Genomic DNA, 14361 nt, shown 5'->3' on the forward strand with positions numbered 1-14361 from the left:
CCTTCTAGAGTATTTTTAATTTCATTTATTGTGTTGTTCATCATTGCTTGTTTCCTCTTTAGTTCTTCTAAGTCCTTGTTAAATGTTTCTTGCATCTTCTCTATTCTATTTCCAAGATTTTGGATCATCTTTACTATCATTATTCTAAATTCTTTTTCAGGTAGACTGCCTACTTCTTCTTCATTTGTTAGGTCTGGTGGGTTTTTACCTTGCTCCTTCATCTGCTGTGTATTTTCTGTCTTCTCATTTTGCTTAATTTATTGGGTTTGGGGTCTCCTTTTCGCAGGCTGCAGGTTCGTAGTTCCCGTTGTTTTTGGTGTCTGTCCCCAGTGGCTAAGGTTCGTTCAGTGGGCTGTGTAGGCTTCCTGGTGGAGGGGACTAGTGCCTGTGTTCTGGTGGATGAGGCTGGATCTTGTGTTTCTGGTGGACAGGTCCACGTCTAGTGGTGTGTTTTGGGGTGTCTGTGGACTTATTATGATTTTAGGCAGCCTCTCTCTAATGGGTGGGGTTGTGTTTCTGTCTTTCTAGTCATTCAGCATAGGGTGTCCAGCACTGTAGCTTGCTGGTCGTTGAGTGAATCTGGGTGTTGGTGTTGAGATGGAGATCTCTGGGAGATTTTCACCATTTGATATTATGTGCAGCTGGGAGGTCTCCTGTGGACCAGTGTCCTGAAGTTGGCTCTCCCACCTCAGAGGCACAGCACTGACTCCTGGCTGGAGCACCAAGAGCCTTTCAGGCACACGGCTCAGAATAAAAGGGAGAAAAAAATAGAAAGAAAGAAAGAGGATAAAATCAAATCAAATACAGTAGGATAAAATAAAATAAAGTTATTGAAATAAAAAATAATTATTATGAAAAAAAATTTTTAACTAAAAAAGTAAAAAAAGGAAAAAGAATGTATGGACTGAATCCTAGGACAAATGGTGAAAGCAAAGCTATACAGACAAAATCTCACACAGAAGCACATACATACACACTCACAAAAAGAGGAAAAGGGGAAAAAATAATATATCTTGCTCCCAAAGTCCACGTCCTCAATTTGGGATGATTCGTTGTCTATTCAGGTATTCCACAGATGCAGGGTACAACAAATTGATTGTGGAGCTTTAATCCGCTGCTTCTGAGGCTGCTGGGAGAGATTTCCCTTTCTCTTCTTTGTTTGCACAGCTCCCAGGGTTCAGCTTTGGATTTGGCCCCACCTCTGCGTGTAGGTCGCCTGAGGGCGTCTGTTCTTCGCTCAGACAGGACGGGGTTAAAGGAGCAGTGGATTCAGGGGCTCTGGCTCACTCAGCCCGGGGGGATGGAAGGGTATGGATGCGGGGTGAGCCTGTGGCGGCAGAGGCCAGTGTGATGTTGCACCAGCCTGAGGCGTGCCGTGCGTTCTCCCGTGGAAGTTGTCCCTGGATCCCTGGATCACGGTACCCTGGCAGTGGCGGGCTGCACAGGCTCCTGGGAGGGGAGGTGGGGACAATGACCTATGCTCGCACACAGGCAGCAGCAGCCTTAGAACCTCATGCCCGTCTCTGGGGTCCGTGCTGATAGCCGTGGCTCACACCCGTCTCTGGAGCTCCTTTAAGCAGCGCTTTTAATCCCCTCTCCTCACGCACCAGGAAACAAAGAGGGAAGAAAAAGTCTCTTGCCTCTTCGGCAGGTCCAGACTTTTTCTCGGACTCCCTGCCAGCTAGCCGTGGTGCACTAGCCCCCTTCAGGCTGTGTTCACGCCGCCAACCCCAGTCCTCTCCCTGGGATCCGAGCGAAGCCCAAGCCTCAGCTCCCAGCCCCCACCCGCCCCAGCGGGTGAGCAGAGAAGCCTCTCGAGCTGGTGAGTGCTGGACGGCACTGATCCTCTGTGCGGGAATCTCTATGCTTTGCCCTCCGCACCCCTGTTGCTGTGCTCTCCTCCACGGCTCCGAAGCTTCCCCCTCCACCACCCGCAGTCTCTGCCCATGAAGGGGCTTCCTAGTGTGTGGAAACCTTTCCTCCTTCACAGCTCCCTCCCACTGGTGCAGGTCCCGTCCCTATTCTTTTGGCTCTGTTTTTTCTTTTTTCTTTTGCCCTACCCAGGTACGTGGGGAGTTTCTTGCCTTTTGGGAGGTCTGAGGTCTTCTGCCAGCGCTCAGTATATGTTCTATAGGAGCAGTTCCACGTGTAGATGTATTTGTAATGTATCTGTGGGGAGGAAGGTGATCTCTGCATCTTACTCTTCCACCATCTTCTCCCAGATCTGGGTTGTTTGTCTTTTTAACATTAAGTATAAGCAGGTATTCTTTAGATATTCTGGATAGAAGTCTTTTGTCATACATGTATTTTGTAAATATTTTCCCCCAGTCTGTGGTTTGTCTATTTGTTTTCTTAATATTTTCTTTTCATAAATAGATGTATTTAATTTTCATTAAATTTAGTTTATCATTTTTTTAATGGTTATTCGTTTCTGTGTCCTCAGAAATCCTTGCCCACCCCATGTCACAAAGATATTCTTCCATATTTTCCTCTAAAAGTTTTATAGCTTTAGTTTTTACTTGTTTATAGCTTTAGTTTTTATTTGTTTTTAAACATAGTTTTAAAAGTTAGCTTAATTTGAAGTCTAAAACATGATAAGGACTCTGTTAAAAATTGGTCTATTAGCATTTCATTTAGTAAGACTGCCTAGGTTGAAAACAACTTTCAACGGTACAAATTTAAAATATGTAGTGTTCTTCTGGTATCGGATTTTTTATCCCATGTATTCTTAGTTTGTGTACATAACTTTAAAAAAATTATTGTGTCATGCTGTCATAATGAATCAGAACCTAAGGTACAGGGAAGGAGCAATGTATTTGGATTTCACAGATAATCCAACCAACTATTAGCTCAAAGAAGTCACTTAACCTTTGTAAAATGAGGTTAAACATTCTTACTCATATGCCTTCACATAAAGTGGAAGGTGTTAAGTAAAAAAAAGAACAGAAACAAAACCCTATGTGAATGTAAGACATTTTTATAACTTGTCATTTATTTTTACTGATAAAGATCTTACTTTGTATGTATTTAGTAATATACAGACCTATTTGTCCAATGTGCTAAACATGCTCTGATTATCAGGATCCAAAAATATAGGTATTTTCCAACTATCTAACTCATTTTCCTACCCTCCACTACAAAGATCATTTAGCAAAATAAGTGTCTCAGTATAATTCTAAAATTACTTCTCTCCAAAAAAAAGTAGTGAATTTCCCCCAACTTCTTATCTTGAAAACATTCATATCTATACAAGAGTTGGGAGAACAATACAATGATATCTATTTGCCCTTCATCTAGATCTCCCAATTGTTAGCATTTAAGTAAAATGTTTTATGTGTACTGTCTACATGACATGTCTGCTTTTATGCCTGTTTTAGAGTCCAGATCTTAAGGACAGGTACTGTGTGTGTTTTATCACAGCAAAGTCAGGCCAAGGTACCTAATTTTAAAAGCTTTCTGATGAAATATATATTTAAGTCATACTTAAAGAATTCTTTTTTGCAGATGCCAAAAGAAATACATGTATTTCACGATTTACTGAACAGTACTTTTTAATATTATGTAAAATTTTCAAGTAAAGATTTTCAGATTTCTAGAGGATACTGTTTTATATAATGTACATTCTGTGAAGTGACCAATTAAGGTAAGCCTAATTTTACTGTGCTATTTTATAAGAGGGCAACATAAAGAGAATAGAATCTTTGCCTTAAGCTATTATTTTATCTTCTTTATTCAGTTACCTTTAGCTTCTCCACATATTTGCTCTTTCTCAGAGATTAGACTGATAAGATTAAAGTGAGACATAGTTTAACCAACCCTCCAGGTTTGTTCAGGATTTTCCTGGTTTTAGCACTAAAGTCCTATGTCCCAGAAAACTCCTTAGTCACAGGTAAACTAGGACAGATGGTCACCCTATGTATAAATATGGCCTTTGTGAGGCCAGGAAGAGTTGTGCCAGCCAGGTTCCAGCTATGTCCTGTTAGAAAGTCCAGTCTCTTTAGTAAACTACCTAGCATAAAATGGATTCAAATGCTCATGTTACTCTGTGTGGCAGGGAGATGAACTGTGAATCAGTATAGTGCAGTAAGGAGTTTAAAATATGGCTTTTTTTCAAATAATTTAACAGATCTGGACTGATAACTTGGCACCATCATTTCTTAGCTATGTGACTTTAATTAACCTGTTTTACCTCTTTCAACCTCTGTTTTCTCATAAGTTTAAAAAAAAAAATTAACAACACCTATCTCACAGAGTTGCTATAAAGATTACTTGAGAAAATATAAGCTAAGGACCTGCACAAAGCATTAAATAAAAGTTATCATTCTATGAAGAATGTGTCCTTAAGAGAGAGTCACTAAATCTGCTTCATTTGAGTTTAGTTCACCAAACATTTATTGAATGCCAGGCAGTTTTCCAGCTGCTTAGAATATAAATATGAATAAAGGATCGCCACTACTTTCACAAGCTCAGGCTTGTTGTAGAGAATTCATTCCACTACCGGGGTTACAGAAGCATGACTTTTCTTACCAGTGGCTTAGTTGTTCCTTAGTTTTGGCTCACTGCCACGTCATCATAAATAAATATATTTAGTCTAAAGCTGCTTAAAATCATCACAGCAAAAAAGCATAGTTCACTTTAGATCACTATTTTTAAAAATGTGTGCCATTGTATAAAATAAGAAAGTTATCACAACAGTGTAAATTGCTAAAGGAGTTGGAAACATTTACATCTGAAAATGAGTAAAAACATTTGTGACCTTTATAAAATGATTTAAGAAAGACTGTGTGTTGTTTTTATGCTACACAAAAGTAGTTAGAAAGTGCAACTAAGGATTGAAATTACCACAGCAGTAACTTGTACTGAATACCTGAAGAGCTACAGGATTAATAAAAATTCTCTTTAGCAAAACAGAACTCTTAGACTAAATTTGTCCAAGATCACAGTAGACAGCTAATAACTCTAATGCCTAATATTCATATAGGGCTTTATGGTCAGCAAAGCACTTTCAAACACAGGTCATTTGATCCTCACAACTACTGTTAGAAATATAAACAGGGTAAAGATCACACTGAAGAAACCAAGGGTCAGAGAGGTTGAGTGAACTGCCTAATAGTACAGAGATCCAGAGCTAGAACTAAGGCCTTCTGAATCCATGACTGCATTTTGAATAAATGCACTGCTAACTACAATGCAGTCTTACTAATCTGTACCTTAGTGAGAAAGACATGAAAGTATGATGTCTCATTTGCTGGTGCATGAGGAGTTGAAGGAAATATTTTTGTTATATATATATAAAAATGCAGAAGACAGATTAACCTAGGGAGCATAATTAGGGATTATTATAGGGAATGGAATATAGTAGATCTATAATTACTAATTCCTTTGGAGAAACATGACATGTTTATGCTATTTAGACTTCCCATTTAGGAAAGGTTTCTCTATTGACTCAAGCCTTCCTGTATCTCTTAGCAAATACACACAAGTCTCTTCCCAGGATTTCTTGATGTTTTTAAAGTAAAATAATGAAGTTGGTATATTTAAAAAAAATTAGGCCAAGACTAATTAGTCTTCAAAACTAAGGATAGAGTCACAGAGAGAAATAGGTTCTGCAATTAGCACTGCAGCCTTCAACCAAAGCTCACTGTTCATACAGGTAATGATGCTTCCTCCTTGGTTTCTTCAGGCATACCATCATATACACACACCCAGTAATCATTATTCATATCTTACACACAAACCTCAAAGGCAACAGTAGCAGTTTAATATTCCTACTCTGCTATTTCTGGAGAGGAATACTTTTCCTTCCCAAGGATTACCAACTCCAAGGGAGAAAATAAATTAGTGTATATATAAAAGAAAACCTACTTTTATTTGTTGTACATCTATTTTAAGAGTACAGGGGTAGAAACTTTTAGAAATATTTAAATAGGAAAAACAAAACTTTCTTCTATAAATAAGAAACAAGAGTTCCATATTATAAGTAATGAATTGAGGTAGGAGGAAAAAGAAATGAAAAGGAGATAATGGAGAAAATTTAAAATTCTTGGTATTAGTGGTCTGGGTCTCCTCATATCCACCCCCACTGCCAAAATCCTTCCTCTAAGAGAGGTCTAGATTAGCACATAGTGTGTAAGACCTAATCCCTACCATCTGGCAAAACCTTTTATGTCTTCCTTAACACCACATATGTGCTTTCAGTCCTCTCAGAGTTAAAAGGGTTTATCTATCTATCTATCTATCAGCTGTGTTGGGTCTTCGTTGCTGTGCGTGGGCTTTCTCCAGTTGCGGCTGAGCCCGTGCACTGCAACTACTGAAGCCTGTGCGCCTAGAGCACCTGCTGCGCAACAAGAGAAGCCACTCCAATGAGAAGCGTCCTTATGCCTCATTCACACAGAATCTTCCTCCCTTTCAGAGTTTATCACTAACTTGAATTTTTGAATATGCATCTGCTTTTTTGTTTTGTTTTTGTTTTTTTTTGGCTGTGCCACACAGCTTGCAGGATCTCAGTTCCCTGACCAGGGATCAAACCCAGGCCCCCTGCACTAGAAGTGAGAAGTCCTAACTACTGGACCACCAGGGAATTCCCTATGCATCTGCTTTTTACAGTTTTTTTTTCCTTCAAATTATTTTTGTATTTTTAATGCCTGATTTTAGAAACTCTACCAAAATAGAAGTTTGTTAACTTAACTCTACCAAAATAGAAGTTTGTTAATCTGTTTTAGACTAGGACACTGAGAAGGTTAGGACTGTGCTTTTACGTAAATGTGACAAGTTCCAAGAGAAGGCCTAAAGCGTTCTCTTTTGAGTAAAGTCTATGAATATTACTGCACCTTCACTGAGACATCAATTTTGCCTGTTAAAAGGCTTTTTGAATTTAATTCCTGCTACTTAAGATTGTTCCATTGGTTGGGAATGCCAAAAAGTAACTTTGTAAAAGTCAGGTGTTATATGTAGCTGAGGGATTCACAGACTTAAAAGATCGTGAAGTGACATTAATGGTCATCAAATCCAACCCCTTCACTCCCTCTGGGAAAAATGAAGCCCAAAAAGTTTGAATGACTTGCCTTAAGTCACAGAGCTAGTTAACAGGAGAGCCAAAGTTAGTATTCAAGTCACTTAGACCAGTAGTTTTCAACTGGGGACCCCTCAGAGGATATTTGGCAATTACTGGAGACAGTTTTGTTTGTCACTTTGGAAGGTGCTACAGATGCCAGGGATGCTGTTAAACACTTTCCAATGTATAGGACAGCTCACCACAAAGAACTGTCTAGTTCAAAATATCAACAGTGCTGAGGTTAAGAAACCCTGACTTAGGACTACACTTTGTCACATCTGTGTAATCAACTTTTACTTAATATAAGCATTCTGAGAAAAATTGTGTCAGAATAGGATATTTCCCTTTGGTCAAACAAAGAGTCAGGTAAATTTAAAGGTTCAGTTTATTTGATTCTCTGTGAGATGGAATATAATAATAAAAGAATACAACGTACTCACCAGGAGCCAAAACCCATGGGTCTTCTATCATAATCTGGCAGATCTGGAGCAATCTTACAAGCCTGTATGTTCAGGTATTTAAATATGTGGATTTTGCCTTTTATACATATCTAAACAAAGTAACATATAAATACAACCAAATTATTACTCATCTGAAATATGTGTCCCCTAGCATTTTAAAATAAAAATACATTTTTACTTAATGTATATTGGAAATAGAAGGCATTTCTATCAAGTATATACAGTAATATTAAAAAATGTACTGATTATAACATTATATCATTTGTTACTTTAGGGGTTTAAGTGATATAAATGTAGGTTTTTGTTTTCTAGTCACTAATAAGTTTCAGTAACATATAAAATAAATAATTTATGATTATAAACACTGTTAGAATACCAAGTAAACTTATATTGATTGGTTAGGCATAGTCAGGGATTTAAAGCATTGCTCCCCATGGATTATAGTGGTAACTTTTGTTTTTAGGAATCCAACAATCACACACAATTACGTTTTCAATCTTACTTCCTGTAAGAGAGAAAAGCAGGAAATGATTTAAAAAGTTATATACACTTCTGTTGCTACCTACTGACTTCTGTCCCACAGTCAACACACAAATTCTTTAGGATTATGAGGCCTTTCTATAGTTATGAAGTTTACTCATAAAGTTTAACAGTTGCCATACAGAGGCTTGTACAAGACCATCAATTAATTGTAGAGTAAGGAAAGCTACAGTGAAAAATATAAGCTGGTCAACACTTTTTAGACTACAGAATGTCTAGAATCTGTTTGTAAAGCTACCTTATAATAACTTTATTAAGTAGTTTCATTTAAGTCACTGATAAACAAATGACCAAACTGACTAAATGAGGAACTTAAGATTTTAGAAAATAGGAAAGTACAAAAACAATGGTCATAAGAGATACATTGATGATCTTTAGTTCTGTAAGCTGAGTATTTTGTCTTTAGCATTTACATTGTCTACATTTAAGTTTTACTAGAAAGAAATAACTCAAATTTTATTAGAAAAAAACTTTACGATTCCTTCAAATTAAAAAGAAGTCAATTTAGTGAAAGGAAAAACATTTTTGGAATATTACCTATCTTCCATCCCATTTATTCAAGGCTTCTAAAGAATACATATAAGTTATGAATTTATTTTAAAAGAACTTAATTTCTAAAAAAAAAGATAAATACATATAACTTATAACTTTTAAACTTCATCTTTTGTCAAAAAAGTTCATAACATACTTCAAGTCAACTATGGTTTACCTGTGCAGGAGGAGATTGTAGTGGATTATTATCTAGGGTGATCATCTGTAGGTGCCTGAGATTCCGATAACAAACAGGGATTGTTGTAATTTTATTGCAGGAAAAGTCTAACCGTATCAAAGGCAACTCTGCTAGCTCTGCAGGGAGATAAGGTGGAAATAAACAGTTAATGATAATTTCAAAACTAGACAACTTTTTTCAGGAGCTTCAAGCTAAATATAATGGATTTAACATAAGTATTCACTTGCATTCTTTCTTAGTGATTAACTGATATACAGCAAAGTGGCATAAAATGAAATCTAGTTGCTTAGGGATGGTAATATTAATGAAAAGCAAACTGTTTGACCCCTTATAGAACAACAGAAAGTCTTAGAAACTGGGTCTGATCCCACAGAAAGGTGTGAATAACACAAGGATTACACGATAATCTGTATAAAGAACAGGTTAGATGCCTAGATCTTCAATCCCAACTCATGCAGCTAGGTAACTACTCCTTTCCAATCATGACAGGAGCTGAATTGAAAGGCTCTGAACTCAAGGACCGCAGGCACAATGGAAAGTCAGGATGAGTTCCCTGCTGAAAATGGAGGATTTAAGTAAAAGTCTACAAACTTGACCACAAGACCTTAGCACCTTCCTCCCCAACCTTACCCCATCCCCAGCTCCTGACTGGCAGTAGTTAGGAACATACACAACACTGTAGAAGAAGGAAAACATCTTTCTCTGGAGAAACTATATTGTTCCATATAAAAGGCCTTTAGATATTGATAGGGAGTTTCCCCCAATAAAATATCCAGCTTACTGCTTCACTACTATTATACAATTCCTGCTCAGTATACTTGGAATTTCTAAGTAGCTCTATACAGACAGTACATGATCCACAGACAACTAGAAGAGCCTCCAACATGTAAGACAGAAATCAAAACATGCAAGCCAATCGAAAAAAAGAGCTCTGAAAAAATAGGTAATATATAGGAAATAAAAGAAAACTTTTAAAAACTAGAATTAATGTCTCTAATTTCAGAGAGATAAAATACTAAATTACTGAAACAAGAAAGGAATGTTTTTTTAAAAAATCAGAGAAAGGGCTTCCCTGGTGGTGCAATGGTTGAGAGTCCACCTGCCGATGCAGGGGACATGGGTTCGTGCCCCGGTCCGGGAAGATCCCACATGCCGCGGAGCGGCTGTGCCCGTGAGCCATGGCCACTGAGCCTGCGCGTCCGGAGCCTGTTGCTCCGCAGCGGGAGAGGCCACAACAGTGAGAGGCCCGCGTTACGCAAAAAAATAAATAAATAAATAAAAATAAAAAATATGAGAAAAACAAGGGTTCTTAGAGATGAAAAATACGATGGCAGAAATTAAAAATTCAGAAGAATGGTTAGAGTATGAATGGTTGGAACTGTTTACCACCTGGTTAAACAAAATGATGAAGAAATGGAAAATAAAAAAGATAAGAAAACCATAGGATCAATTAAAGGAGTCCAATATCTAATTCACAAAAATTCTAGAAAGAGAAAACAGAGAAATCGGAAGATAGGAAATTATCAAAAAAGAGATATAAGACAATTTCTTATATCTTATATCGAAGGATGTGAATCGAAGGATGTGAATCTCTGGTTTAGAACGAAGGATGTGAATCTCTGGTTTAGATAGAAGGATCTATCTAAACGAAGGATGTGAATCTCTGGTTTAAGATAGAAGCCCACCAAGTATCTAGTTTATTGAATTAAAACAACTCATACTATGTCACATCATCATCAAACTTCAGAGCGGTAGGGAAAAAAAAGGGAAGACCTTAAAATATTCCAGAGGAAAAAACTGGTAACAAACAATGGACTGGAATTAGGAATGGCATCAAATTTTCCACCATTTTTTTTTTTTTTTTTTGGCCGTGCCATGCAGCATGTGGGATCTTAGTGCCCCGACCAGGGACTGAACCCATGCCTACTGCAGTGTTAAGTCTTAACCCCTGGACTGCCAGGGAAGTCCCTCAACCGTTAATTTTTAAAATTGAAAGCTAAAAGCAAAAAAAGACTTGAAAATCATTTGACACAATAATTTTCAACCAAGAATTTATAACCAAATTATTAATCAACAGTGAGCACAGAATAGAGATATTTCTTTTCAAGTGAAATCTCAAAAAATGTTTTCCTATGACATGTTCTCAGGAAATTACTAGAAGATGCCCTTTTAGCAAAACAAAGGAGTAAAGTAAGAAAGAGGAATTATTTGTCAGTTATACCTCAATAAAGCTGAAATTAAAAAAAAAAAAGTAAGAAAGAAGACATGAAGTCCAGGAATAAGAGGAATAAGAGTTCAGCAGGGGCTTCCCTGGTGGCGCAGTGGTTGAGAGTCCGCCTGCTGATGCAGGGGACACGGGTTCGTGTCCCGGTCTGGGAAGATCCCACATGCCGCGGAGCAGCTGGGCCCGTGAGCCATGGCCGCTGAGCCTGCGCGTCCGGAGCCTGTGCTCCGCAACAGGAGAGGCCACAGCAGTGAGGGGCCCGCGAACCACAAAGAAAAAAAAAAAAGAAGAGTTCAGCAAAGAAGAAGAAAAGCTAGGCAGAAAATAACAGAGAACAACCAGTCCAGACTGGAAGAGAAAGAAAAAAGGTTCAATGAGGGAGATATTCAGGGGAAAAAAAGAAAGATACATAATCTGATTGGTTTGACTAATAAGGCTGCTGGAAAAAGAGGGAGGAATTAGCCACAGGTACATAAAAAGCTAAGTAAATTTTTTTAAAAAGGACTTACTAACTCTAGAAAAACAACAATAAAAACAAAATGTCAAAGTTGATAAATCCAGCAATAGCTGTAAAAGCAGATCACTTAGAAATGTGTCAGCAAACAGTAGTGGAAAGAGTCAAAGGACTTGAAGGTATATGCTTCTGGCCATTGAAACTGGAGAGAGGAATGACTGAGGCAGGAGAATGCTATTATTTATTTTAAGCTTTTTATTACTATTTGACTTTTTGAATAATGTATTTGATAAAAATTAAAATTAATTTAAAATCAAAATGACAATATAACAAAAGATGTAGTATCTTTATCTACCAAACTGTAATACGTTAGAGATCACCAAGGAACATGAACTTCCACACTAACTTGTGTAGGTGTTGGATGAAGCTTTCCTGTCATCTCAGTTTAACTGAGTATGCTGAGATTACAAGATAAGTCTACAAAAAAACATTTGAAACTATCTGTGTGACAATTTTCTTGGTAATATGCATTCAAAATAAGATAGAGAAATAAATTAGATGATAAAACTATCAGACTGCAATCATCATCTGAAATCCCGGATTTTCATTTTCACCAAAACCTCAATTGTTTTGATTAATTTCATATTAAGTCAGTATTATTGTATTAGCAAGCCTTTAAAGATCAACCACAGTAGGTGGGTCCTGAGTAGGGGGGTAATCCTGATAGAAATTTTGAGTTATATGTCAGTCATGATTTTGGTCGGTCCTGCTAATGGCCTGCATTCCCCCTGCTGAGGTGGTAGAAGGCAGAACCAGGAGGAAATGAGGAAGGCTCTGAAGATAAAAGGTATAAAGGTTACTGGACAAGCCTACTGAGGGGAAGATATGCAGGATTTTGGGTAGTATGGTTGCAGTAAATGTATAAAAGTGGAATGAAAATCACTTTCTGAGACGCTTACTCGGGATCAAAAAATGTCAAAGCTACACACACTAGTATATTAGAACTCAGTATCATACAGGATCGAATTGGTATAAACATCTGGATTCTACAATGCAGCAAAAGCATCATTAGTTAATTCAATATTTACTGTACATTGAAAGTCGTATTTTGTAGAAGAACCTAGATAATCACTGTCATGAAAACATCTTCTAAAGATTCCTTATCTTTGAGACAGACATTCTGAAATGTTTATAGATGAATTTTTGGAAGTTGTTTCAAGTTATGTAGAGGACAGAGCAAGAGAAAGAGGACGGGAGTAGAGCTGAAACAAGAACTGCCATGAGCTAATGACTGATGTAGTTGGGTGATTCATTGCTCTCATTTAGATATGTAATTTTACATAATAAAATTAAAGAAATATATATTCTGATTTAATAAAATAATGATTTTCACCATTTTCACTTTCTCTTGTAGCTTTCTCTTTCATGAATTTATATTTTTGAACGACTGATCAACTACACCTAATTAATTTGTTTAATCATTTTTATCATTCAAATACATGTACCAGAACTTATAGTCAGCCTAAGACAACCAGTCTCCTAGTGCAGTCTCTCACTCCATTCATTATTCATTTTACATATCACCTCCACACAGTTAATTAGCCTCTATCTGAACATTTCCAGTGAAGGATAAAATTATTAAATTCAAATCAAGTCCATTTTAAGTCAGTCAGTGCTAACTGCAGGAATGTTTTCATTATACTAAACTATCCCCTTATCAAAAACATGTTATGTTTCTCCTAAGTAGTTATGCCAACTGAAATTTCCAGTGATCTTACCCTGAGTTATTGATTATATCAGTTAACAGGATCTAAAATTACAATCACTGTTAAATAGTTATTGGAGCTCTTCACTGAAGAGTCTAGCTTTTAAAATCCACAACGGAACAGATAGCACATATTAAAGAAACCATTACATTTCAAATACTGGCTGTAACTTTTATACATTTTTGAAGTGCCCATCAGTCTGAGAGATCTTTAAAATAAAAAGGCAAGAAACAAAACAAAACAAAAAAAACTATTTCACAATTTCTTACCTTCAGGCAAACGTACTAAGTGATTTCTTCTTACATTAAGGTCTCGCAAGGCCTCCAAATTACCAATTTGGGAAGGGATTGTTTGAATTTCATTGCAGCTCACATCCTATTTCAAAAAGATACAAAGTAAAGAATTGTACTAATATTACAAACTTGCATGCTTTAAACTATCTGTAAAATGAGGTTGGACAAGATAATACCCCTCTTGTTGTAAAAAATACTATGATTCTGTGTCCAAGAATAATCCCATAGTTTGCAACAGCATTTAATTTTTAAAATGTATAGGCTTTTGACTGACTCTATACACTGTATATAGATCTACATTAATTTTGTGAGCAGAACTAAAATTAAATGACTTAAGATGTGGACAGGAGGCCTAGAATATCAGATCAAATGAAAATGTTGGTGAAAAGGTTAAAAAAAAAAGGTATTAAAACAGATCTTTAGGACAATATTTTTATTTTATATTGTTCTAAAGAAACTAGAAGAAAAAACAAAACTATGATAAAAATTATAATGATAAAATTATTTGAAAGGAAATCCCATTCTCAAAATACAAGTTCAACTATTCAAGAATATAAAATAAAAATGCACTGAAGATGACTCAAATCATTCTTTATCAAACTGAACACGAGGGAAAAATTATTTAAAGTACATATAACTCAAAGGCTATGGAAAAAGTAGATACTATTCTATTAGCAGCTCATCAACCTGATTCTAATACATATATTAGGTAGGACTTCTGGTATCTTGGCAAATAGCTTGATTCCACTGGTTCTGAAAAGAGACTGACTACAAGGTTCCAAGATTGATAATTTCAGGATTCCATAATTCTGAGACAAGCCAGAATCTGTAAACCCATG

General features: G+C 36.7%; 1 protein-coding gene across 8 annotated transcripts in view; it reads right to left on the bottom strand.

The window, feature by feature from the left end:
* Nucleotides 1-14361, bottom strand: part of LRCH3 (leucine rich repeats and calponin homology domain containing 3) — a 112009-nt gene that overhangs the window by 51419 nt on the left and 46229 nt on the right. For all 8 annotated transcript variants that reach the window (XM_024754756.1, XM_024754754.1, XM_024754751.1 and 5 more), the window contains exons 4-6: nucleotides 13499-13604; nucleotides 8765-8901; nucleotides 7495-7604 (exon numbers count right to left, since the gene is read on the bottom strand). In XM_024754756.1, coding sequence (XP_024610524.1) covers nucleotides 7495-7604; nucleotides 8765-8901; nucleotides 13499-13604 — 353 coding nt within the window. The remainder of the gene's footprint in view (nucleotides 1-7494; nucleotides 7605-8764; nucleotides 8902-13498; nucleotides 13605-14361) is intronic.

Source organism: Neophocaena asiaeorientalis, unplaced genomic scaffold (assembly GCF_003031525.2).
Source record: "Neophocaena asiaeorientalis asiaeorientalis breed wild unplaced genomic scaffold, Neophocaena_asiaeorientalis_V1.1 scaffold423, whole genome shotgun sequence".
NCBI lineage: Eukaryota > Metazoa > Chordata > Mammalia > Artiodactyla > Phocoenidae > Neophocaena > Neophocaena asiaeorientalis.